We start from the raw sequence: 17,203 nt of genomic DNA, 5'->3' as shown, positions 1-17,203 counted from the left end.
GAGGCTTCAAGGCCAGGACAGTAGGGCAGGATGGTACATGCCACCAAAGAGCGGTATGAACCACAGTCTGTCACTGAGAGGGCTACCTTCCAAGTACTCACAGCTCCTTGTGAGCAAGGAGTGCTATCTGGAGCTAGTCAGCGTCACCCCCTCACCTCCAGAGAATACACAGTCTCGGCTCATACCCAGCTTCCTCCTACTCCTTCCCCACAGCTGCGCCGCACAGAAAACCCACTTCTCCGCTGGTCCGTCTCCAATGAGAGGCTTTTATCCACCCTCTGGCCTCTGTGCTTGGAGTCACGATCTGCCCAGCACAGAGGTTAATGCAGAACTCAGCAGGAAGGGGAAGTGGGGTCTGGACTACTAATGACTGGTTAACCCATGGTCATGGAAAGTGTGACTCCCTCAAAAGTACTGCTCTACAGCTTGGTTGGGACTGGCAGCGAAGATGGAGGCAGAGCCCTCCATGAGAGGATCCTCCTTCCATCTAGGCACTTAGATACTCATCACCATAACCTCCGAGCACCTGCCTTCATTAATGGGTTTTATCCTCACCACATCCTGCCAGCCAGGAACGACACCCAGGTGTCCCAAGTTCAAGATGCAGGCCTCAATCCCCTCCCTCACAAGAACGCCATCTGCCATCTCCATAGGCATCTGGGTTGGGGGAACATCCTTCCTGTGTCCGATCTCAGGGGGGCCGAAGGGACAGTGGAGTGGGACTAGTTAGCTTGGGAATGGAGAGTCAGCAGAGGCAGCAACAGAGATGGAGGATAGTTATGAAGCTGCAGCCCCCTTATGGATATCAGTAGCAAAGAATTAGCCCCTCCGCACCACAGGCCCAAGCTGAGTAAAGCCCTGGTTACAATGGAAAATGAGAGAGGGTCAGGATCTCTCGGTCATCTTCATTTTGTCCTGTGGGACACAGTCTTCCTATCCCGTTGGGATGTCTGTGTGTGACGCCTTAGTGCTGTGTGGTAACAGTGCCGAGCCCCACACCGTGGCCAGGCCAGGACTGTCTGAGCCTCCTGCAAGCCTATGGGAAGGGAGATCCATGAACACTGAGACTCTCTTGTGAAAGCCGGGACAAGTAGCCCCCGCAGTTGGGGGTAGGGACGATAGGGAGCAGAGGAGACAGAACTAACCCCCACCCCACGGAGAAAACAAGATCACAGCAGCAGCAGCGACCGGCTGGGTTACAATGAAAGCATGTGCATTTGCAGTTGGAAGGGGTTGATACCCTGTAATTAATAACTCTGCATCCTGCACCAGGACCGATTACTTCTTCTAAACGTGTTCTGAAGCCTACGTCGACATTAATTACTGTGCCCGGCCAGGAGTTAGGGGAAGCTGAGGTCACACTGCACCACTCCAACCAAGAACAACCTTGGTACTGAGGAAAACGTGAAGCCAATTTATGTGCACTTGCATGCACTAAATGAAGCAGACACTGTGAAGCTGGGAGTGAAGGGAGAGCTGGTTTGGGGAACAGAGGAGAGAAGGGACAGGATGCTGTTCTGCAGGGAAAAGCCACGGAGCTGGGAAGGTGGATGATGTCGGACAAGTCTGCTGGAAACGAGCAGCCAGTCATGCATCAAACAAACCCAATTGAATAAATCAAGTGCTGTAGAAAATGACAGCAGCAATGATATTAATGCAAATATTGATATTCATGTCAGTGAGCGTGGCAGCCATGCAGTGGCCTCCCTGTGCTCATGCTGACCAGCACGTGGCAAGATGGCATCACGGAGGGACAGGCCGGTGTCCAGGACCAAGGCAGCCACGCCTGTCTTAGATGGGAAGTGAAGCCCGTGCAATGCAGAGAGCCGCTTGGCTCATGCCAATGGTCTCCAGGGACCCCACATCCCAGTTAAAGAGAAGGGCAGATGCAATCTGCTCCACCTAAGGCAGATGAGGTGTGGCCCCAGGCTCTTGCCCAGCTGGCAACATAGGCCGTAGCTGGGTGAAGCTCAGTCAGTGCAGCCACAGGGGAATAAAGCTGGGTATGAATGATGGCAGTGCGGTCTCAGGCAGGGAAGAGCATCCCTCTCCCCAGGTGGGAGTGGAAGCTCAGCACCTCCCAGAGGGGAAGCGGGCGGCAAGCACCCGGCCCTAGCAGTGCTATAGCTAGGCTGCAGGGTCGCCCTCCTGGAGACAAGGTGAGGGATAAGATGGGGAGGGCAGTGATGGGGGCAGCTGGTGGCTGGGGTATTTGTGGTCCCCCAGAAGGACAGGAACAGGCTGAGGCCATGCTTCAGTGCCTGGGAGAAGCCCGCTGGTGAAACATAGGATTGCTCTGCGGCTCCGGTGACCTTCCCACTGCAAGGCAGAACAATACCAGCAGCACAAGGGGTAGAGTCCCAGAACCACTCGCCATGGAGATGAGCCAGGCCTAGTCAGCTGCACCAACCCCACTCCCTAAGGCCAGCACTGGATGCTTCTCTACTGTGTATTTCCTAGTGCTTTGTCCACGCAGAGCTTCCAGTACCAAGCCAGGGAGCTTCCGCCACCTCCCTCAAAAAACTATTCCACAGCCCAGCAGATCCAGCGATCAGAAAAACGCTCCTGCAAGTTTCTTACTCATCTTCATCCCATTACTCCTCATTATGCTCCCTCCCCCAAACTGCCACAGACAGCTCCTCTGCTTCCTTGGGGTTTGGCCCTTCAACTGCCTCTAGATGGGGCCCCTCCTCCCGTCACCGTTCAGCCTCGCTATGCAGACTTAATTCTTCCAACCTTTCCCCTCTCTGTTGCTCTTCTCTGAATTCCCTCCCATTTGTCAACATCTTTGTGGCACCAATGTACCCAGAACTGTACTGATTGCCCCAGGCACTGACTCCCCCAGAGCTATACAGACAGAGACCGGCTCCTCTGGGCTCCACGATGAGTCAGGAACATAAGAATTGCTCCAATGGATCAGACCCACCTCCAACAAAAGCGAGTACCAGACGCTTTAGAGCAAGGTGCAAGAAACATGAAAACGGACAATTGTGGAATTACCAGCGTACAAAGGAAGTTCCTTTCTAACTCCTGTCACTTAACACAATGCTCCATCTGTTCTCAATGGGGGCTGAGTGCTTTTGAAATCTGGCCCTTAACACCTAGCTAATTGCCCTGAAGCCTGGGGGTTTATATTCCTTATAAAGACATTTTGCGCCTATCTAACATACCTGTGGATCTTCTCATTATCTGCATTAACATCTAATCCTGCTTTGAACTCTGTTAATTCTTGCCCTCAGTGACATCTGTGCCAATGAGCTCTGCTGGCTAATGATGCACCGTGCTAAAAAACACATAGCCCAAGATTGCATTGGCTTCATCTGCTGCCGTACTGCACTGCAGTCCTATAAGCTCTCATCCCTAGGTTAAGAAGTCACACGGGGCCGTTGTGGAGTAAACCACTCTATCCAAGAAAGGAAACCCCAGCGTAACCCAGCTTCATCTTTGGCGTCCTGAAGGACCAAGAGAGAGGTTTCAGAACATTGTACATGCAATCTCCTCAGCTGCTCCTGGCAGGAAAACCCAGCCGTTACTCAGCATGTGAAGTCTGGAAATCCTAAATCTAGACTCCAATAGCTCAGACAGAGGAAACTGCATGGAAAGGTTGCCATAAAGGATGTTTCTTCATGGTCTGCAAAGAAAATGGACTTTTGCCAGTCTCTGCTCACTGCAGCATGCTGCAATCCTCTTGGATGGGTGGCCAGAGATATTCCTGGGTCAATAATCTCTCCCCATCCATTGCTAAGACCAGACCTGTGAGATCCCATCATTCATTGAAGCTTCCAAGACTTCATCACTAAAAACAAAGGAAGAAGTTGCAATGGGGAACTCTGCAGCAGACAGGCATGAATCACAGATCTCAGAGGCCGGTGTCCCCAGCATGAAACATCAGAGAGACAGACAGACACACATTACCACACCTCCATCTCCTTCAGCACAGGATGGTCTTCTATCCCAGGGAAGAGGACCCTCATGGCATAGGTGCGGTAGTCCAGGAAGGGGATGCCAGCCCCATCCAAGTCATTCGTCAGCTCGTGGATGTCTGTCTGCAGCTCGGCAAAGGCTGGGATGGAAAGAGCAGAGCTGTGTTAGGCAATCTTGGGTCTGCAGAAGGTCAGTAGGAGAGATAAAGCTGGGCCCCAGAGCGACCATACTGGTGCCAACAAAATACAAGAGCCCCACAAATCCACAGTAGGGGTGGCTGCCCTCTCGCCAGTATCCAGAGGGTCTTAAGGCAATTTACAGACATCAGTTAACTCAGCCTCACGATAACCTGCCAGGTGAGTCAGTACCATTATCCCCATTTTACACATGGTGAAAGACACACACAGAAAAGGGATGTGACTTCCCCAGGGTCACACAGAAATCAGTGGCAGCGCCAGGAATAGAACCCAGGGGTCCTCTTGGCTCTAAACCCCTTTTATGTGCACATACATAGGAACGCTGTAGGCGGCTGTGAAATACACAGCAGAGATTCTGGAGACTTAAACCACAAGAATGTTCTCATTTCATTCTGACACAAATCATATTACAGAGAAAAACTCAACACAAACCCAGCATCCTGGGATAAGAGTATGCACACCCTGAGCTCATACTAGACAGGGAGCGGGGGGGGAAATGGTGTCCTGCACCTTTAATGGTACCCATGGGGAAGGCTTTGGGGCTGGGGGGAATCTCTAGCACTGTAAAAGGGAAAGAGAAAAAAACCACAGAGAAATCAAATTAACAGCACTTTAAAGGGAGCTGGAAGCTAGGCAGAGGGTTGCAGGCTTGTCAGCCTGATGAGAAAAAACAAACCGTCAGCTTGAAAGGCTCCCTATCTTATCTGTAACTAGAGGGACTAGAAAAGAGAAAAGGCAGGGAAGAGATTGCGCCTTTTAATTAAAAGCAGATCCTTTTATCTGCCAGCTGTGGAAGAGGAGACGAGATCCCCTCCACCCTCCCCTCTCTCTGTCACTATTGCCATCTACATGGATTTTTAGGGGTTTTTTTCTTTCCTTTTTTTTTTTTTTTATTATCTCGTTTTAGGTGCCCGCTTCTCCCCCAGCCCCTGGGCTGGTTGCAGTTGGCAGGGTCATGGCCCCAGGCACTGTCTTGCGGCGATAATGGGCAATTAGGTTTTATCGGCAGGATCATAAGAGGCATTCTGTCCAATTTCGCAGCATCCGTCTGTCACATAATGAGAGACTCAGGGCCCTTTCCAGGCAGGTTTCTCTTCCCTCTTTTGTCCTCCTTTAGACTTTAAAAAAAATAAAATCCTTAACCGAAAAAATAAATGGTGCTAAAAATAAGTTAACTCCCCTCCCACCACCAAAGTCACTTCACCAACTCCGATCTCCTGTCCCAAGGGGGGCTTAGGGAAGGGGAAGGTCCCTGGCGATCAGGAGCATGAGGCCCTCAGCACTGGGATGAGAGGGCAGATTTACCTGGCTGTCCTGTGTGCGGTTAGGTAAGCGTGTGCCATACATGAGCGTGAAGCTTTGCAGGCAGACACGGTGCTTGCAGGGCTGGCGATTGGGGGATATAAAAGAGAAGGGAGCAGGCAGGAAACACTTGTCCAGCAAAGACTCTTGTGCCATAAAATCAGGACGATGCATTGCAACTGTACTGTGATGTCACCGTGGTGTGACAATGCGGCAGCCCTGAGTCATATACAGGGGCTTTCCGGGGAGTCTCCGCAGAAATAAGCCTGTCCATCTGCATGTGGACACCAATCCATGCCCTGAACTTCTGGCCTGGGGTTTTTGGCTGCCGGATCATGGATGTCCAAGGCACTGCTACCTCCTTCCCCAAACAGTGCGGTGTGAACAGAGACTCTAGGAGCCAACACAAAAAGGGGCAACCAACCACCCCAGAGGGGGCAGAGCTGGCAAGCAAGGTAAAGGGGCTAACGGGTGGGGACCGGCTGAAGCCAGGAAGGTGCGGGGAGAGCAGAGACAGACTCACCCTCTTTGCACTCCAAGGCCACGCGGGATTCCAGGTTGTCCATCTGCAGCTGCAGGCGTTTCAGGGTGCGGTCGGCGTCCCGGGACTTGCGCTTGTAGGCGATGAGGACGATGATGATGATGAGCAGGAGAAGGCCGCCCCCGCCGCCGATCCCGATGATGGCGGGCAGTGTCAGGAGGCTGTCTGAGTAGATCTGCAGCGTCCCCGGGGAGAATTCAAACCCTCCAGCCTTGATCTGAGCCACGTGGGAGGGAAAGGGCCTCACATTAGTGCCAAGGGCCGGGGAGTGGCTCAGCTCCCTGCTGAGAGGGCTCTCTGGCCCCTTCTTCCATCCGCCTGCCACCCTACAGGCTGCGAGGGGTTATATGAAGAGAGAACTGCAGGGCCCCAGGCAGAGTCTCATATACCCCATAACATATCTGGGGACCGGAGGATTTGGCAGCTGCGTGACTCAGGGAGACTTCCCATTGGCGTGGGGGAAGAGGTCGAGGCAGGGTTGAGCTCACGGGGTGCGGGTTACAGATCCTCTTTTTACTGGGGCAGGTTTGTGCTCAGAAGGGTTTTGCCAGCTGGAAAGGGGCAGGGAGGGCCTGCTACACCCCCCCACCTCCCACCAGTCCCACGGGACATCCTCCTGAGCCAACGAGGGAAATGTGGTCTAGATGAAATTACTATCAGTTGGTGCGTAACTGAGGTTGAAAAGCCAGACTCAAAGAGCAGTTGTCAATGGTTCACTGTCAAAGTGAGAGGGCATATCTAGTGGGGTGCTGCAGGGGTCTGTCCTGAGTCTGGTACTATTCGATATTTTCATTAACAAAGTGGGGAGTACGCTTATAAAATCTGCGGATGAAACCAAACGGGGAGGGGTTGCAAGCAGTTTGGAGGACTGGACTAGAATTCCAATTCCGGTTGGAATTCAATGAGGAGAAGTACAAAGGACTTGACTTGAAAAATGAAATGCACAACTACAAAATGAGGAATAACCGGGTAAGGCAGTAGTACCGCAGAAAAGCATCTCGGGGTGATAGTGGCACAAATTGAAGATGAGCCAACAACATGATGCAGTTGAGAGAAAGGTTAATATCATTCTGGGGTGAATTAACAGGAGTGTTGTATGTAAGACACAGGAGGTAATTGTCCCTGCTCTACTCGGCCAGGTGAGGCCCCAGCTGGAGTACTGTGTCCAGTGTCAGGCTCTAAGAAAAGTGTGGACAAAGTGAAGAGTCCAGAGGAGAAAATGATCAAAGGTTTAGAAAACCTGACCCGTGAGGAAAGATTAAAAAACCTGCGCATGTTTAGTCTTGAGAAAAGAAGACCGAGGGGGGACCTGATAACAGTCTTCAAATATGTTAAGGGCTGTTATGAAGAGGACTGCAATCAATTGTTCTCCATGTCCATGGAAGGCAGGACAAGAAGTAATGGGCTTACTCTGCAGCAAGGGAGATTTCGGTTAGATATTAGGAAAAATCTTCTAACTATAAAGGTGGTTATGCTCTGAAATAGGCTTCCAAGGAAGCTGTGGAATCCCCATCACTGGAGGTTTTTAAGAACAGGCTGGACAAACACCAATCAGGGATGGTCTATACTTGATCATGGCTCAGTGCAGGGCACTGGACTAGACGACCTCTCGAGGTCCCTTCCAGCTCTATATTTCTATGATTCCCTTTTTAAAGGTGGGGGTGGCAACTCTCCCTTCCTCTTCCTCATTGGGGAGCAGATGCATGTTGGAATGTGGTGCTAAGAAAGCAGGGATCCCTAGAGCGCAGGATCTCTGTGTCCACACAAAGGGCATGTGTCCAAGGTGTGTAATAGGAAGGCAAAAGCATTGTCATGCCAGCCCTGGCAGAGCCCAGCGAGTAAAGTGTACCCTCAGTTCCGAGGGGCAGTGACACCAGAGGGTAATAAGCCGGTGCTTAGGAGGCCGGCGGGCAGGACGCAGAGCAGGTGCAGAGGGCTGCAGTACGAGGGACTTGTCCGAGCGCATGCAGGGCTTTAATGGGATGTGGAAGACACGCTGGTGCGTTGTCAGCGCCTGCGAGGAGCAGGCAGCCAGTTTGATGTCTCATTTAGACAACGTTACAATAACAGATGGGATGTAAAGTGAGCTCCCTGATGGATGAGGAGCCCAGGGGGACCGTTCCGGGTCCCTTTCAAACACACAAGGCTGCACCGAGACCCTGAGCGCTGCTGCTGGGCTACAACCTGACAAGGAATCTTACTTAAAGCAACCCAGGGGCTGTGGGAAGGGAGGAGGCAGGAAGCTTCTGACCATTTGGTACAGGCTGAGTCTCCTGCGGCCAGTAGGGAAGGAATCGCGCTGGCAGGTCTGGCCAGGCCCACCCAAGCGTGGGTAGCAGATGGAACGTGCTCATGGCAGGGCTGGATGGAGCCCTCAGCCCCTCTGACCAGACTACTGGGGATAAGGGATGGGGCACGCGGAAGGAAGGCAGCCAGGGGCTCCTCCTAACAGATCTAGGCCCCTGCATGTTCACGTAACCCAGTGTTGATGAGCTTTTACCTGACAAGGACCAGCAGCAAGCTGGCACCAAGTGGGGGAGAAAGAGGTGGGGCTACTGCATGCTCTCCAATGCACGGCAGAAGGAGATTAACCCTGGTTCTCCAGCCACTGCCCCCCTTGCTAGGTAAAAGGGGACCTTAATGTCCCCAGCTGAATGTGAGCTACAGCTGGGCACACAATAGTGTGTGGTCAGCCTGCACGGTCCCCATAGCAGCCATTGGTGCCTCTGACTGGGCCGGTCCAGGTGCTCTGGGAGGCCCCCAGGACACAATGATCTGTGCAGAGCCCAGTACCCTCGCCTCCAGAGGAACAGCACACCAGCAACACACTCAGCTTAACAGGCAACTCTGTCCCTCACTGCGGCACAGGCTGAACCAGAGCCAGGAGAAGCGGCCCAGGGGGAACTAAGCACGTTTAGGGTTTCACCATCAAGAGAAAGGCTCATTGGGTATGGCAGAGCCCCGTGCGGGAGGGGGTTGGGGATCAGCAAGGTGCCATGCAGGAGGGAGTTGAACGGGGTACAGCAGGTTGCTGCCCAGGGGACTCCCCAGGGGCCTTGCTACAGATCGTGTTCCCAGCGGGAGTTGGGGAAATACAGCTACCGTTGCCCCAGAATTCAGGTGGGACCTGACAGTATTTGATAAATGACATCCCATCTCTGGTTTGGAGCTGCAGGCTCTTTGTCCTGGGACCCAGCCAGACGAGGCTTGTTCAGCAAGAAGAACAAGTGCCCAGTGCATGGCGTGGGGCAGTCCTGGCAGCACCTGTGCGGAGGCCGGGGCCCAAACAGGCTGGCGGGGTGGAAAGCATTACCGTGACTTTGTGCTGTCCCGTGAGGTTTGGCGACTCGCACAGGAGCTGGGTCTCGGAGACTGTCAGGGCACAGGGAGTGTCACCGATCAGCACCGTGTAGTTCAGCCGGAAGTTACCAGCAGCCGGAGGGAGCAGGTTCCGGCCCTTTAAGGGAACAAGGAGTGAGATCGTTAATTCTCATGCAGCTGGATTCTCCCATCACCAAGCGAGTTCTCTCCCTCAGCCTTCTAACCCCAGGGATCCTTCCACTCCCCCTTAGTCCCTGAAAAAGGTCCAACAAGAAGTGAAGGAGGAGTGGGAATCTGAGGCCCCCCCCTCCCCAGGGAAGACCTCCTGGGAGATAAAGAAGACGCACAGAGAATGGGCCAAACCCTGGGATACTCTCCCTGATTGCAATGGAGTTACCCCAGCGATGACTTGGCCCCTGAGCTCTGAAAGGAGGGACACCCCTCCTAGCCCTGGAGACACAAGGTTAAACCAGGGAGTGCCCTTGTCTAAAACGTTCCACATCCCTTCTGCAAGGCTCTAACGTGCCATGTACCCACTCACCCCATGGGGACATTTAAACCAGGGCTTCTTAACCTGGGAAGCGCCACCCCAGAGGTGCCGGTGGGTCCCAACCCTCCTGTCCTTCCCATATTGCTGAGGGGGGGCGGAGGCAGTTTGGAAAAGTTTGAGACCCTCCGATTTCCATCTCCGTGGAACACAGTCCTTCGTCTACCTCCTGCTATGCACCCCCACCACACCTTTCTTCGGCCTTTACCTAGAGCGAGAAAATCCCACCTGTCCTGCAGGTTTGTAAGGACTCAGTGGGGTTCAATAGCGCAGGGAGTACAGTCCCTCCTCCCCCTTACCTGGCCAGCACAATCCATTTAACCCCCAAGAGGCCAGGCTGCCTGGCCAGCAGCTCTGACTTTGAACCAGTCCATTTCATCCCCATGTGTGTTCTCTGACCTGAGGTAATTTGCCCAGGGTGTAAGAGGAAGCCAGAGATCTGGGGCTGCAACAGGGCAGCACAGGCTATGGCAGGGAAGAGCTGTGGGGGGCTTACCTTGAGGATAAGGGGAGAGCTGGGCTTGAGCTCCATCATGCCAGAGGGGCTGAGGGACTCGAAGATGGGGTCTGGGTAATAGACGAAGTTGGTGGTGTTAACAATCAGCAGCGCCTGGACATTATCCATGACAAAGCCGATCTCATCTGGGCGGTCGCCAATCTCCGGGGGGCTCCGGGACGGATTGTCGATGGATGGCGCGTAGCACACCATGGCGGTGTCATTGTAGACGGTGCAGTTCTGCAGAGGGGACAAGGCACCAAGGCTGATCAGATCAGTCTCCATCCTCTCAGGCTGGGGCACGGTCTGATCTCAGAAGCTAAGTTAGATCAAGAGTGATCAGTACCAGGAGGGGAGACCCCCTGCAAGAAGTCGTTCTCCTGAATCTCTGAATCTCCTCCCTCTGAATCACTACCAAACCCCAGGGTGCTGCGCAAGTATTGATCACTTGTGGCCATTAGAAGTCCAGTGGTATGTTGCACAACAGCTGGTGCATGGCCATACCCATCCCTTCACTGCTACCAAGTGAAAAGGGATATGAAGTGGAGTCACTCTCTCTTCCCTCACCCCTTGAGCCCTATCTGTCAACTCCTCCAGAATGCTAGTTGGAAATAGGATTCTTCTCCACTTCCTGTCCTAGATTGTGGTGTGGTGTTGCTGTGCAAACAGCTGGCAGCATTCCATCCCAGAAGTAGCTGCATTTCAGTGCTGGGTGAAGAGACTCCTGTATGTACAGGGCCTGATTTTCAGAGAGTGGATATGAGGAGAGAGAGGCATGGGGGGGACCTTGCCAGGGACTGGAGTAAATATCATTTCTGCTCCCAAAGCACTTTCACAAAACAACATCCAGTTTTCCCACTCCTCTCCCTCCCTCCAGATCTCTAACCCCACCCAGGCACTTTCTCCCCAACAGTGACAGCCACCAGAGTACCTGCCCTGGCCCCTCCCCAGGTAAGACCCGACTGGCTCTGTGTCTCTCTTCTAATGACTGAGACTGTCAAGGCACAAATACACATTCTCCTGCGGGGAGGTGGTGCTTTTCAGAGGTGTCCTGCCTGGGAAGCAAGGAGGTAGGACTCCTTGCTGTCCCTTCCCAAGCCAGGCCCGGGGCCTCCCCAGACAGCTGGGAGATCTACTTACGTTCTCCCTCTCAGCACTGCCGTACTTGGCGCGGATCTTGGGCTCTTTGATGGTGGCCAGGTTGGTGCCTATCACAGTCAGCAGCGTCCCACCACTAGGCGGCACAGAGAAGAGTGGGGTTAGGAGAGGCTGCAGTGTCACAGGGCACCCAGGCATGGGTGAAGGCGGGCATATGCCATCGCTGCCTATCTTGGAACCTGTCCCACCCTGTATGCCACATGAAGTCCTAGGGACTCACTTGTAATACTGGAGTATGGGATGGCCCCTCCCAACTCCAATGTGGAAACGTCCCAACAACCAACCAGCATGGGCCAGGTTCTGGCACTGGGGAATGATGTGTCCACCCCACTCGTGGTCCCACACTGGCTTCTGTCCACGCAGCTCAGAACAGCTGACTTCCATCTTCAGCAGGAGTGGCAGATCGGCCAGCAGCTTCAATCCGAAACATCATCGCCCCTGTGGACCACTCCCTTAGAGCTTCCCCACAGCCATCTCCTAGCGAGGGGAGAACCAAGAGCACAGCGCACGTAGCCTGGCTGCTTTGGGCAAGTTCTCTGCTGTGTCTGTCAGCTTCATGCTGGTGGAAGAGGCTGGGTTTGTGGCCCTGGAGACCGCAGACCTCTGTAAGCTCGCAGAGCAGCCACAGTAGACTGCCGCAGGGCAAGCCTCCCTCCAGCACAGATCTCTGGGATGCATGGGGAGTGCAGTCTCCAGGGCCACACTCAAGCCTTGGCCTCTCTGCTGAGCTGCCACCATGGTGCCAACTGGGGGTGGATTTTAGAACATGGACACTTGCCTACCAAGAGGCGAGACCCTCCCACCTCAACCCTCCCATCTCAACACGGGTCACCGAAGCAGCAGCAGCTGAGAACGTCCGGGCTACACTCCAAGTGGCAACCTCCCTGAGCCACCCAGTTAGACCCAGAGCAGCGTGGGGGTCAGAAATGGAAACGCCCCCCGAGACCCCATCCAGGTATCCTCTGGGGGCCAGGACAGAGCCTCCTCCAGTCTTTGCTTTAAATTCCCCAGAGCAGCAGGGATTCCACCCAGGCCTTTTGGGGAGCCTATTCCACAGCCAGGCCCCTAGTAGGGCTGGTGGCACGTGCAGTTTAACGGAGTCCTTAGCTTCTTCTCCAGCCAGCTCAAGCCTTTTGAAAAAACATTTAAACACTTCAGAAACCCCCCGGTGGGAAACATTTTCATGTTATTCGCTGCAGCCAAATGCCAGGCTGAACTGAGCAGTCTCACAAGCCCTCTCCTCTTCTGCCCTAGCCAGCCTGAGCACTGAAATCCCAGGAGCACGCTGAGGCCAGGTGCCACGCCGGGCACCCTTGGCTTCTCCCGCTTCCATCCCCGTGCCTCCCGAGCGTGTCCCGTAGCCAGCACTCCACCGGACTATTGTGGCAGCGCCCAGAGGCCCTGGTCAGGATGGGAGCCTAGGTGTGCTGGGTGCTGTACAAACATACCAGAGGCACAATCCCTGCTCAGAAGAGCTCTGCTAGGGCCCCGCCTCCCAGGTATGCTTACACCTCCTAGAACCTCTGGGTATCACCCCGCCCTCCTGCAAGCATGAGGATCCCCACCTCCTGTCGATTTACCTGTTGATGCTCCACTCTGGGTCTATCTTCTGGATGGTGGGATCCTCTGTGTAATTGTACTTCACCTCGGGGTTGCTCAGCTCGGCCCGGTTGATGTTGATGAGGATGGGTGACCCGCCAGGGCTCTGGCCTGGTGGAGTTCGGCACCGGATCTCCCGAGCATTCCTCCTGGGGGGACAAGGCAGAAGAGCCGTCAGAGACTGGGGAGGCTCTGAGCATCTCTGGCTACGAGAAGGGGGAGGACAGCATATCACGGGCTGCACACTGAGCACCAGACTCCATTTCTTGGTCACGAGCCCTAGGGGGCACCCCCCACCCCCCCCACTATGGAGGTGGGCACAGCAGTGAGTGCTAGGGGAGGGGCAGAAAGCTGCCAGCCCAGTTGTTCTGAGTGCTGGAGAGCACCCCCTTGTCAGTTCAAAAACGATGCGAGGCCTTCTGGTTGGGGAGCTTCCAGCCATCAGAGAGGGAGCCTCCCAGGGTGTCCGGGACAGCCTCATCAATGCAAGCCCCCCACAGCCCTAGACACAGCCTCCAGCAGTGGGGGGGGGTGTACTATGGAACCTGCCTACACCGCTCCTGCTCCCACCAGCCTTGGGGAAGCCCAGCGGCTGGCACCTGGTGATAAGGCCCGAGGCATGGCCCTCTGTCTCTACCATCTCCCCGCCAGGGGAAGCACTGGTGAAATTGTCAGTTAACAGAGAGAAAAATAAAACAAAGGCAGCAGGAGAAGCCAGCGCGACTCCCGAGCTTTCCCCAGCACACGGCTGCTGCAAACGGCAGCGATTAGGGCTGATAACCAGTAATTACCGCAGGAAAATATTTAAAGAGCCGCTCCATTATCATCCCTAATCTAAAAATTATCCACTTCATGCCTCGGGGCTTTGTGATTTTACAGACAAAATCCACATTCTTTGGTCTCTTTCAGGATCCTCAGGAAACAAAAAAGCCGGGACTTTGAGGGAGAAATTCCACAGGCACCTGGCAATGGCACCTCACACCGGAGCCCTCGCTCGGCTTCCAGCAGCGACTCTCCACCCCTGCCATGGCTGTGGGTCCACTTCTCATCTTCTCCGCACGAGCCAGGGATCCCAGCTGACTCTCCAGTCTCCAGCCCACCCTAGCGATCACCTGTCCTCTCCCCCCCCATGACACCCTTACCATGAAAAGACACAAGGCCGTCCCCCGATGGTCACTGTGACATCACTGCCCGCATTGAGGTGGTTGCCCTCAATGCTAATCCAAGTGCCCCCAGAGAGGGGACCCCGGGCCGGAGTCACACGGTAGAAAGTGGGCGTCTGTCAAAGGAAAGCAACAAATCCAGCAATTCAGGCGTGAGCAGCCAATGACACAATGCATAGACAGGAGCTGCGGGAGTGGATGAGGGTGAAGGGGGCAGCCGCTATCGGAGCAAGGTGTGCAGAAGGTGGGAAATGGCTGTTTGACAGCAACAACGCACTCAGGTTTAGGGCTGGGTGTCTAGAGGTAGCTCTGGCTGAGCCTGCAGAGAAGATTTTAGCGAGGCCGAGCACAGTTAGCCGAGATGAAATGTGACCAGGACACCCCAACTCTTGCCAAGAAGACCTGTCTATAATGGGATATAATGGGATCTAACAAGAAGCAGCTAAGTTCCAACTCAGAGCAAGACGCACAGTCTCCGGAATCACCGGCTCTGCTTTCTGGGTGTTTCTAGGCCTCCCGGCCAAGTGCAGTGCCAGCGCCACCCTACTTAGCTTGTGAGAGCTGACAAGGCTGCAGTCCAAGGTGGACTCACCGCAGGCCTTCAGACTCGGAAGATGATTACATAATTCCCACCCCTCCTCCCCACCCCCAAGATTTGTTTCTATGGGCTATTGTGCCTGGGAGGAATGGGAAATTGGTAACTATGGGGCGAGGGGAGGAAGACCTGCTGGGAGCCAGAGGAAGAGCACGATAGATAACACTGTACAACCTTACCACGAACGTGAAGCTTTTGGGGGATGTGGCCTTGTAGCTGGGGGAGCAGTCCCTGATGCACACCTCCACACGGGCATCGTGGGCTCGGCCTGGGCTGGCATCTCCAATCTCACACACAATTCTAGGGAAAGCAGGAAAGGAGCTCGCAGTGCATTCGCCATGGCGGGCTGTCCCGCAGAGCTACACATGGACGCCCGGGAGCAGACAAGAGGCTGCTAGGTGTGCATGTCTCCCGGAGGAACAACTATCATTACGACTGACTACAGGACCGTGGCTAGTTGTGCAGGGCTCTCTCCATGCCACCTTGGCCCTGCACTCTGATGGGCTGTTATCAATTCACACAGCCTGACCCATGGTGAAGCAGGAAGTCGTGGCTTCCAGCAGCATGTGCTTGGAGGGGGAGGGAAGAGACAGCCCGTGGAGCAGATCTCCTGGCACAAGCTGAAGCCCCCAGCTGCCAAGGAGCTCCATGTGAACACAAGGGCATGGCATTCGTTACTGCTCGCCCGGTCCAGAGGGCCTGTGATCCCCCTTACCTCTGTCCACAGCAAGCCGAGCCACCCGCTAGCTGGCTCAGACTGTTCAGCTTAGCCCATCACTGCCACCCAGCCCAGGGAAGTGCCCAGGGATTCATGGGACCAGAAGAGCTGTTCTCACCAGGAGACCGTGCTAGGGTTTCGATGGCTGGCACTCAGGCAGGCCCATTTCCCTGATGACTTGCTGTCCCGGTGAACCAGTTATGGGGATGAGCTAATGCACGACAACCCGTCTGACAGGAAATATTAACCACCCCGTTCAGCCCTGCTCCCAGCCACCTGCAAGGCGGGACATGCTCAGACAGCAGTGGGCGTCAGGGTAGGGCCGACAGCAATCCACTGATGGAGATCACAGCTCTAGGATAGAAACGCAGCAGGGGACACAAGGGCCCTTCTACAGCTGGCCAGTTTGGCCTGCGGACTGTGCGGGTTTGCAGCTGCACAGGGGGCGTCAGAGCCACCTCTCCGCACTGGCTGGGCCTGGGCTCTGCCCTCGCTGCTCCTGCCCAGCGCCTAGCGTCAGTGCCAGCTCACAGCTCACGCCAACAGTAACTGCAGCGAGGGTTAGTGCTCCCACTCCGACCTGGAGAGGGGATGCGGGGCATCATCCCTGGCTATCAGACCAGGGCACCAGGCACCCGCCCGCCCCGCCCCCAGCCAGTTGGGCACTTACTGCTCCGCGCTGATGTACTCGCTCTCGATGGGGATGCACATCACTTTGCCGACCCGCACCCCCAAGCGCACGTCCTCAAACTTCAGGCCCAGGTTCTCCCCGGTGATGGTCAGACGGGTCCCGCCCTGCCTAGGGCCCGTCTCAGGCGACAGCTGAGAGAGAGCAAAGCACAGCTTGAATTGGAGGTAGCAAGCGGACAGGGAGAGCGGCACTCTGGCCAAGAGAATGAGGGCAAAGCCTTTGGGTTATGATTAAGGATACGATTATGTCACGGAGGTCACAGAAGTCAGGGAATCGGTGACATTTTCTGCTTCAGCTGGGGGGAGGGTGTGTGTGGAGGGCAGGGCAAGAGCTGTCAGAGGGTGGCTCCCTACCTCCATGGGTGGGGGGAAGAGGGGACCAAGAGTGCCAAGCCGCAGCCAGCAGTGGGGGACCTCTGGGGTAGGAGGCTGGTCCCTGGAGCTCAGAACTGCCACAGGCGGCCTTTTCAGCTCGGAGCCACCGCAAGTGGTGAAGGGCCCCCGGAGCATTGAGACACCGCAGGGGGCAGGAGTCCCCTCAACTCCGAGCCGCTGGCGGTGGTGGGGGCCCTCCATAACTCCAAGCCGCTGGCCCCACAGGGCCGTAGGGGGTCCACAGACCCAGAGCTCCCAGCCCAGGCCCCCAGCTCCCAGCCTCTGCAGGCAGTGTGGGAGGCCATGCCCCCGCTGCTCTCATCCCCCACCCCAGTCAGCCCCATTTTGTCATAGATAGTTATTTTTAGTAAAAGTCAGAGGGAGGTTGCGGCTTCCGTGAATTTCTGTTTATTGCCCGCCACCTCTCCTTGACTTTTACTAAAAATAACCGTGACAAAATCTTAACCTTCGTTATGAAAAGGGCCACGGGGTTCTTACTGGCCATGCAGAGCAGAAACGGCGCTCCCGAAAGCCCGGCGCTGCCTGGCACTTCAGTTATCTGCCTTAGGTGGCGGAG

The 17,203-nt window shown here is 55.1% G+C and overlaps 1 protein-coding gene across 1 annotated transcript in view; it reads right to left on the bottom strand.

Moving 5' to 3' along the window:
* Positions 1-17,203, bottom strand: part of PLXNA1 (plexin A1) — a 253,854-nt gene that overhangs the window by 39,360 nt on the left and 197,291 nt on the right. The window contains exons 13-21 of the mRNA XM_067544295.1: positions 16,232-16,383; positions 15,023-15,143; positions 14,228-14,364; positions 13,067-13,234; positions 11,469-11,562; positions 10,329-10,568; positions 9,278-9,421; positions 5,947-6,181; positions 3,921-4,063 (exon numbers count right to left, since the gene is read on the bottom strand). Of these exons, the coding sequence (XP_067400396.1) occupies positions 3,921-4,063; positions 5,947-6,181; positions 9,278-9,421; positions 10,329-10,568; positions 11,469-11,562; positions 13,067-13,234; positions 14,228-14,364; positions 15,023-15,143; positions 16,232-16,383 (1,434 nt within the window). The remainder of the gene's footprint in view (positions 1-3,920; positions 4,064-5,946; positions 6,182-9,277; positions 9,422-10,328; positions 10,569-11,468; positions 11,563-13,066; positions 13,235-14,227; positions 14,365-15,022; positions 15,144-16,231; positions 16,384-17,203) is intronic.

This window comes from Emydura macquarii, unplaced genomic scaffold (genome assembly GCF_026122565.2).
Source record: "Emydura macquarii macquarii isolate MOO-44397 ecotype Brisbane River unplaced genomic scaffold, CSIRO-AGI_Emac_v2 contig_968, whole genome shotgun sequence".
In the NCBI taxonomy this organism is placed as follows: domain Eukaryota; kingdom Metazoa; phylum Chordata; order Testudines; family Chelidae; genus Emydura; species Emydura macquarii.
This window is presented reverse-complemented; position numbering and strand designations above follow the sequence as displayed.